The sequence below is a fragment of the Dermatophagoides pteronyssinus genome, unplaced genomic scaffold (genome assembly GCF_027571235.1).
Source record: "Dermatophagoides pteronyssinus isolate colony J.1.1.1.1 unplaced genomic scaffold, Derpt_VIB-CSIC_2022.12 sq0035, whole genome shotgun sequence".
NCBI lineage: Eukaryota > Metazoa > Arthropoda > Arachnida > Sarcoptiformes > Pyroglyphidae > Dermatophagoides > Dermatophagoides pteronyssinus.
In genome coordinates, this window is record NW_027461559.1 from 145,178 (window position 1) to 154,235 (window position 9,058).

At 30.0% G+C, this 9,058-nt stretch overlaps 1 protein-coding gene across 2 annotated transcripts; it reads left to right on the forward strand.

The window, feature by feature from the left end:
* The first annotated feature begins 441 nt into the window (after positions 1–441).
* Positions 442–9,035, forward strand: LOC113795690 (uncharacterized). Of its 2 annotated transcripts, XR_012846989.1 has the most exons (5): positions 442–1,365; positions 2,456–2,938; positions 3,038–4,796; positions 4,882–6,101; positions 6,244–9,035. XR_012846989.1 is itself a non-coding variant. In XM_075823717.1 (4 exons), exons 2-4 carry the CDS (start codon positions 2,736–2,738, stop codon positions 5,998–6,000), a joined length of 3,081 nt encoding a protein of 1,026 aa, XP_075679832.1. In that variant the 5' UTR covers positions 442–1,365; positions 2,456–2,735; the 3' UTR covers positions 6,001–9,035. The 2 variants fall into 2 exon arrangements, 1 of the variants encoding a protein (XP_075679832.1); XM_075823717.1 differs by having other exon boundaries at positions 4,882–9,035.
* Positions 9,036–9,058: the final 23 nt, after the last annotated feature.

The following is a 9,058-nucleotide window of genomic DNA, read 5'->3' on the forward strand; positions in this document are numbered from 1 at the left end:
CTGAATAGATAATTAGAAAAGAATTGAAGAGTGAAAAAATGCTAACAAGTCAACCATGTTCAGACAATAATCAACAGAAAAAAAAGCAGGAGAGAGAGAGAGAGACAATCCACCATTGACAACAAGTAGAAATTGCTATAATTCTAGAAGAAAAAGAAAAATTAAAGCCATGCCTTCACACAAAGAAGTGTATTATATTAAAACATCCAAAAAAAAACTCACTAAACCAGTATTGCCATTTTTATTCCAAAGTAAAACAACAACCAACAACCAGCTACTTCTTCCTCTTTTCTCTCAAATCATTTTTGTAAAATTTTTTGAATTTCTTTTTTTCAAGTTTCAAGTTTCGACGAAGTAGAATTTACATTCAACATTTACCTTCAGACAATATTTCTCTCTTTCTTTCATTCATTCATTCATTTTACTTGATTTTTGGGCAGGTTGCTGCCGCATTAACCCTCAAGGTATTTCTTTATTTCTTTTTTCATTTCTCACCATACTTCAATAATAATAAAAAATATCTTGTCAAGAACTGGAACCGTCAGTAGTGAAAAAAGAAATAAAACCTTTCATAAATCGAATAGCACACCTGTGCCTGTGTAAGCCATATTCTTATTGTGAAAATTTTTTTCTATTGGTCAAGGTGTTGTACAATTCTAATATTAGTACATAAGATACGTACGTAATACGAAATTTTTTTTTCTGTTTTTGTTTCGAATATTATTGACACAAACTAACTAACTAACGAAAGCAAAAGAAAGCAAAGGAAAATCAATCGATCCAATCGAAAAAAAAACCAAAATTTCTTTGTGTCTCTGTGTGTGTGTTTCTCATTCAGTTTTTCTTCTTCTTTGGATTTTCGTTTTCGTTTGATTCTGTCATTTACATTCATTCATTCATCGAAAACAATATTCTTCGTCATTTTCGTTGTCATAGCGTTTTTCTTTGTTTTGTTTTCATATACATTGAACCAAGAATAACCAAAAGAAAAAATGATAAAAAAACACCCAAAATTTAATGTTGATCATTTAACGTTTGATATTCGTTCGATTCAGAACTGAATCTTCTAAATAATATTTATAGTGGGTTATCTGTGTTGATTGTTTGTGTGTGTGTATGTCAATTGACATAACATTGACACATTTAGACACAGATAATTTTCACATCAAAAAACCACGTGAATATTCTTTCAAAAAAAATTTGGATTTGGTAATCCATAGAAATCAATAAAATGCAGCAATAAAAATCTTAATTGAATCATCTTGAAATCAACTAAAAATCAGCGATATCCGAAAAATTTTCAATTTTTTTTTTACCTGTGATTTTGTTTCAATTTTCGACAAAAATTAATCATCGAAATTAAAGGTAAGCAATAAGATTAATCATCATCATCATTTGACCTGTATTTTGATTTTTTCTTTTCAAAACAAATCAAAAATATTCGTCATCATCATTAAGTTTTTCCGTTATATAAGAAATATGTTCAGTTTGGCTTTTACGCCTACATCTTAAATACAAAATTATCTTCACCAATAAATTAATAAAAGAGTTACACACTGTTGATGTTAGTCATTTATTTAGTTTTCCTGACCGATATTCATTTCAAGATAATGTTTTTAGCAAAAAAAAATATAATTTGATTCATATAAGGCAAATCAATTAGTTTTTTAAAAAAATTAGCTTCATTTTTTTGTCGATTAACTTGATTGTAGATAGAGAAAATCAAATCCCAAAACAAGACAATTCAAATTCATTTCAAACGGCATTGACATGTATCCAGATTTGAAAAAAAGAGAGAGAAACTATTTGAATTCATTCAAATAATCACAGTTTTGTTGTTCACAGATATATTATAATAAAAAAAAAGGTATGGCGCCCATTTGTATATATAGCATATATTCATATATAAATTACGACATACAAATGCAATACTTGAACAACAAAAAACAAAACAAAATAGCCAGCGCCAATGTACATTACAGGTTAACAGCACAGTTACCAGATATCATTATGTGGTACACAAGTGTATTTTGGAATAGAGAAGTGATAATTTTTTTTTGGTTAAATTTTTCAATTCACACTATAGTACATTGTTTGTGAATTTTGGCCACATTCGTGGCCACATTTGTCATTTTTTTTCCATTCAATCGGAACGGGAAAACAAGCAAACAAATTTGTCTTGGTTGTCGTAGTAGTTGTTGTTGTTTTTTGGGAAAAGACATGATGAAATCAACAACAACCAAAAAAATCAGTCATAATCAAATGATGATGATTAAGTAATTGCGATGTGCGATTTTTGTTTCTTATCTTATTTGCAAAATCCAATTCAAAAATTTAAAATTTAAATTAATGCTTTTATTATCAGTAAATTTTCAACAAAGATGCACAAGATCGAGTTTACATCTTTTAATTAAAATATCCTTTTTTTTTGTTTCTCTCTCTTTTATTGTTTTAGATAATGTATATCAACAGCAACAGCTAAAACTAAATCAAATCAAAAATCAATGATTAAAAAACCAAAAAAAAGATTGATCTAAAAAGGAACAATTTCATTCTCAGGATTTTTAGAAAAACTTTTTTTCAAATATTAATTACGCCTGTGTTTGTGTGTGTGTGAGGAAGAGATAAAGAGTTTTTCGCCTTTGTTTCAACTTAAATCCAATTAGAAAATTTCGTAATTCTTTGCACGCAAGAAGTTCAAAGGCCACCACCATCATCATTAGAAAAAAGAAAAAATGTCAACTTTAAAACGTAATCTAAAACAACATGGTACAGTGTTACCTGATAATGATGTACAGGGAATATTTCGTCAACTAGAATCACCAAATTTTTTTAACTATGATAATTCAAATTATCAACAACAACAATCAACTTCATCAACTTTACCATCACCAATGTACTCTCCAACCAAAGATAATAACAATGGCGATTCAAAAAGGTTAGTGAACTTTTTTTCTTGTTTCCTAATATCCACTAGACTTTACAAAGATTCATAATTCTTGTTCTCTCTTCTTGTTCTCTTTAATTCAAACAACAGGTTTAGTGATAACGATCATAACAATCATCAGCTTATATTGGATGTAACACAGGCACCAATATCATACGGGAGAAAAAATTCCAATAGGATTGAATCGTCAAAAGTTGATGATTCGGTAAATGATTCAAATAATCAACAGAAACAACAAGAAGATTGTAGTAATGATGATAGACCATTTATACGTGCACATTTATTTCGACGAAGTTTTTCATTAGATGATATTGTACAATATCAAAATCGTGCCATTATATCATGTGAACATCATGAAAATATTGAACCAAATATGATGATTGGACAACCATATCATAATCAAAGCGCAATGGATGTTCACCTGCAACATATACGTCATTCACAGAATCCACACGGGAAAATATCACATCATCAAAATTGGTTGGGCGGTGTATTTGGTTGTTTCAAACCGATTATCGGTATAATAAGCAGTAAAGGATTTAAAGATGGAAAAAATAATTGTGAAATTCCATATGAAAATCTGAAAGATATGCAATTTTTAGGTAGTGGTGCACAAGGTTCAGTTTATGTTGCAACATTAAATCAAGAATTGGTTGCAGTGAAAAAAATGCGTGAAAAATGTGAAACAGAAATTAAACATTTACGAAAATTAAATCATAAAAATATTGTTGCCTTTAAAGGTGTTTGTACACAAAGTGCCAATTATTGTATTGTGATGGAATTCTGTCCATATGGACAGTTATATGAATATTTAAAAAAATGTGAATATATGCCACCAGCACAAGTGATTGATTGGTCACATCAGATTGCATCCGGAATGAATTATTTGCATCAACATAAAATAATACATCGTGATCTTAAATCACCAAACGTATTGATATCGAATAATAGTGTATTGAAAATATCGGATTTTGGTACAAGTAGACAATTAAGTGATTGTTCAAAAATTATGTCATTTGCCGGTACGGTTGCTTGGATGGCACCTGAAGTTATTCGTTCTGAACTTTGTTCGGAAAAAGTTGATATATGGAGTTTTGGTGTTGTTTTATGGGAATTATTAACATTAGAAATTCCATATCGTGATTTTGAACAATCAACTATTATATATGGTGTTGGTAATTCTAATCTTAGTCTTCCTCTGCCTGAATCATTTCCAAAAGGTTATCGACTTTTAATGCAAATGAGTTGGAAAAATAAACCACGTAATCGTCCATCATTTCAACAGATTATTGCTCATATTGAGATTGCATCACGTGAATTTAATGATATTAAATTGGAAGAATTTCGTAATAAACAACGTATTTGGAAAGAAGAAGTTCGACATGCATTATCATTGACAAGAATAAATTTTAATAATCAACAATCATTATCAAGTAGTTCACAGGTTGCTGGTTCACCTGTATCCGAATGTTCGGATCGTTTAAAATCAAAAAATAAGAAAAAATCATTAAATCATTTAGATCAATTAGATCCAACAGCTCATCTTGATCTGGATGAACCATTACAATCAGCATTACAAAGTGCAATGATACGTAAAACTGCCAGTCTTTATACCGATATGGTTAAAGTAATTGAATCATTAGTTGAAAGAGAAAGAAAAATATGTGAAAGTGAAAATGGTGGTAGTCAAAATGGTACAGAATTTTCTGAATCAATTCGTAATCAATCATCACAAAAACCATTAACAGAAAAATTATTGGAAAAAGCATTGAATGATCCTATTTATAAAAGTGCATTAGAATTAAGTCGTGAATCATCAAAAACCAATAATGATTTGAATGATAGTTTGGTACGTTTTCATTTGGATTGTTTAATTTTATCTATTTTTATTAATAATTTTTTTTGCTCATAACAAACAAACAAACAATTAACAGTTTGTTAGAGCTTTAGAAAGTCCAATACGTCAACGTGGTGGATCACAATATGGAAGTGTAAAAGCAAAATTACGACGAAGAAATCGACGATTAAATCAATGTTATTCATCATCATCAAAAGATATTAGTTTTAGTATGGCCGATTCACAGGATACAACTGCACAAGAAAATTCCATAGCATTAGATGATTGTAATGATTTAATATCGATTCCAATTGATTTGATAAATAAATCAAATGAACAACAAGATTTAGTAACAACAACAACAACAAATCAAAGTAATAATCAAACACAAATGATTCGTGGTGTACCACAACGTCGTACATTTGATTCGGGTTATGGTGAAGGACAAAGTTGTATATCATCACCAATTGCTGAACCAAAGAAAAATTGTAATGGTAATGGTAATGGTGGTGGAAATATTAGTGCTAGTTCAGCAAATACATCAGCATCACTTTCTGGACAACGTATACGTGCTAGATTACGTAGACAAAAAGCAATTGATCGTAGTTCATGTCCATCATCTGGATTATCATCAAATAGATCACGACCAATGTCATCAAGTTATCATCAACAACAACAATTATATACAGCAAATAGTTCAACAGATTATGAAGATAATGATTATGATGATGATGATGATAATGATTATAATAGTTTATATTCAAGACGTTCAAGTTCAGTTGGTAGAATACATGAATTTGGAACCTGTCATGCATATGGACGATTGAGAAGAAAAACATCAGCAATAAGTTCAAGTGATAACGATAATGATGATGATGATGATGATAATGATATTGATGATGAAGGTAAAACAAGTAGCAGTGATAATGATGATCGTTTAAAAGCATATAATATTGCTATAATTAAAAGAAAATTAAAAGCATCATTACCATCATCATCATCATCGGGTAGAAAAAGTACAGCAGATCGAAGACCATATAGTGGTGGTCATCAACACCGCCATCACCACCATCACAATCATCATCACCATCATTCAGCTTCAAAATATCTGCCTACAACAACAACAACAACAACAACGGGTAAACAACAACAACAACAAACAATGACATCATTAAATAATGAAATTGGTGATCTAAGTCCACGAATTATTAGTTGATGATAAAAAATAGATTCTTTCTTTCTTTCTTTATTTTTCTCTCATTTATTTTTTTTTTTTGCTGTGTTAAATACAATTCATCATCATCATTATTTAACAATGTAACTATTACAATCAAGTTGCACTATTAAATAACATTTAATAACATCTTTTTTTAACCAAAACAAATTTTTGCTTCTTTCTTTCTTTTTCCCTTCCTTTTCCTTCCTAAAAAAATATATGTGATATATCAATGGACCCCAGCATCAGTTGTTCAGATCAGCGTCAACAGGAACAGGATATAATTTTGATAGTATTGTGCAGCTGTGATGTAAAAAGTTGAGCGCAAAAAAGTTGTTTGTGTGTTGATTGATTTTGAAAGATATTGAAAATGAAATTGAACACAAAAAAGAAAGGAAAAGGAAAAGTCAAGTTTTCTTTTTTTTTGATGTGGCATTGAGTACAGAAAAAAAAATTACTTGTAATGGGATCATTGAACCAGATTAGTTAATTGACTCATCTGTTCTTTTAATTGTGCCAGATCATTATTTGTTACTGGTGTTATATTTTGAGCAGTTTCAAAATTTCCTCCAGAAAATGTTCCAAAAGGAGTGGAATGTGTGTAGATAGGTTTCGGCAATATTTGAGTCTTCAATTTTGGACTCATCATTGTTTTTCGATAGGTTTGCCCCATTGTCGGATAAGCACTAATTGGGGTTGTAAAATTTTCTTCTAAATTAAAATCTTTAGAAGTTCCTTGTATCATTGATTGTTTAAGTTCAGACAATTTGATACTTCTTGATAGACCAGGTTCTTTACTGAATAACTCATTAAATTCATTTTTCAATTGAATTATTCTTTTCTTCATGGTCTGGGTTAATTGAATCATATCTGCCGCTTGTCCCTGTTCAGGTAACTGAATCTTCTTTTTCAGTTTGCTCCATTGTGACAAATTGTTTGCCACTTCCAGGATACTGTTTTCCTGTTCAGCTACTCGATAATCCAGGACTTCCAACTCGTCTCTTGTTAAATCTTTAGGAAAGTTTTTCGAAAGATCATCTAGAACTTTGTACGCTTCATGGTACCTTTCAACTTTTCTTGAAATTTCACGTTCTTGATCATCGTTTTTCTTGTGTTCACTCATTTTCACAAAGATTTTCAAAATAAACAAAAGAAATTTTCAACTTACAGAACAATGTTTCTTGTAATCTTGACTTTTTAAATTATTACCAGGATAAATTTCTTGATCCTACTGGCTTGTTATATACGGAGATTATTCTCTGGTTATAATCGGATTGTTACCACGCCTGTTAAAATAGCTGTCGTACATTGATTATAACCAGAGAATAATCTCCGTATATAACAAGTATATACTTATAAGAAAGAAAGAATAAGAATATAGAATGTTTTGTATACTAAGAAAAAATGGGAAACACTAAAGGACCTTTCAATGATGATGTTCTTACCAAAATATTTAGGGTCTTTCGAAGAAGAATTTCATAACGTCTGTCAATTTTGATTGCATTTATCTTCAACCTTAGTAAAGAATCTGATGGTTCTCTTGCAGCGTAGATTTTGACAGAATGATCTGTTGTTGTTCATTTTGCTCTATATACAGGTTTATGTTTGTTAAGTACTGTGATACGGTTAGTTTGGATCCGTACTTCTGCATTAGATCCCTTACAGCATCTCTCGGGAATTTTGATGCAATTATATAATAGAAATCTGTTTCTAGGAAAGATCTGTTATTTGAACTTTGAGCTAGAACAGTATATGCATCTTTGATTATAGCTAGATTGCTTCGCATTTTATCTGTATCGTACCAGTTTCGGATTTCTGGTAGATTTTCAATCTTTTCTTTTAATCTTTGTTGTAATGGGTGAGAGGATGTGTAATAATTAACTACAGTTCGATAAGCTTCGATGTAGTTTGGTTCTAAGATCCCAGCTATTAAGTCTAGCGACTTTGGATCTAGTTGAAACAGCCTCGTTTATTGTTGTAAAGTATGGTGTGAGCTCAAAACCATTTTCTTTACATAGATCTAGATCAATAAATGAGTGTGATGCACCTGGATCATATAAACCAAAGCTTTCTATATCATTCATTTCAATCTTAATCATTGTAAGACTGTTTCCACCAGAGAGGATTGTATTAACACTTGTTGATGGATATTTGTCTCTGTTTTCACATAAAGAGGTATTATGTTTACCATGACATAATCGACAAAGAAACCCTAATGGACATTCATTAATCATATGAAAAGAAGAGAAGCATCTTATACATCTTTTTTGAGCATTCAATATTTTAAGTTTTTCTTTTATCGGTTTTGGACAGGATGTTGGAATGTGTTTTTGTTTACAAAAGACACATTCATTATTATCTCTACTTGCAGCGAGAGTTTTTTTGGATATCATCGACTAGGAAAAGACTTACATTCCTAGGAATGGAACTTTTTGAAGGTTCCATCAAATTTTGGGACTTTTGTGTTAGCCCATTAGTTTAATTTGTTTCGTAAAGTTTTAATATTATTATTTAAAAAAAAGTCTCTTCGTGGGCTGATTGTTTTTTCAAATTTAAATAAACTTCGACTTATGAAGTTTATGGAGTTTATCCAAAAATAGATGAACTGAATCCTACTGGCTTGTTAAATATATCTGTGGACTCTAATTCAACATCGGTTGATCAGATCAGATATAATTTTGATGGTATTGTGCATCATCATTTTTCCATTCTAAATCTTTTTTTTTTGTCTTAATGGCCATCAACAACAAAAAAAAATCGTATGATTTTGAAAGACTTTCAAAAGGTTCAATTCACTTTTCAATTTGGCTTTCAATAATAATCAATATATGACATTAGGTATCCGCATTGCGCTTCAATTTGGGGTTTATATATTACATATATTTTACATAATTTACACAAACACACATTTTTATAGTAAAAAATTGTTTACAATCATAACAAATCAATCAATAATACTCTTCTTCTTCATCAGGTCATCATACTGTTTCTTTTCCAAATATTTATTCACAAGATAAAGATTGTGCACACAAAAATTATTTATAAAAAAATTTGTATT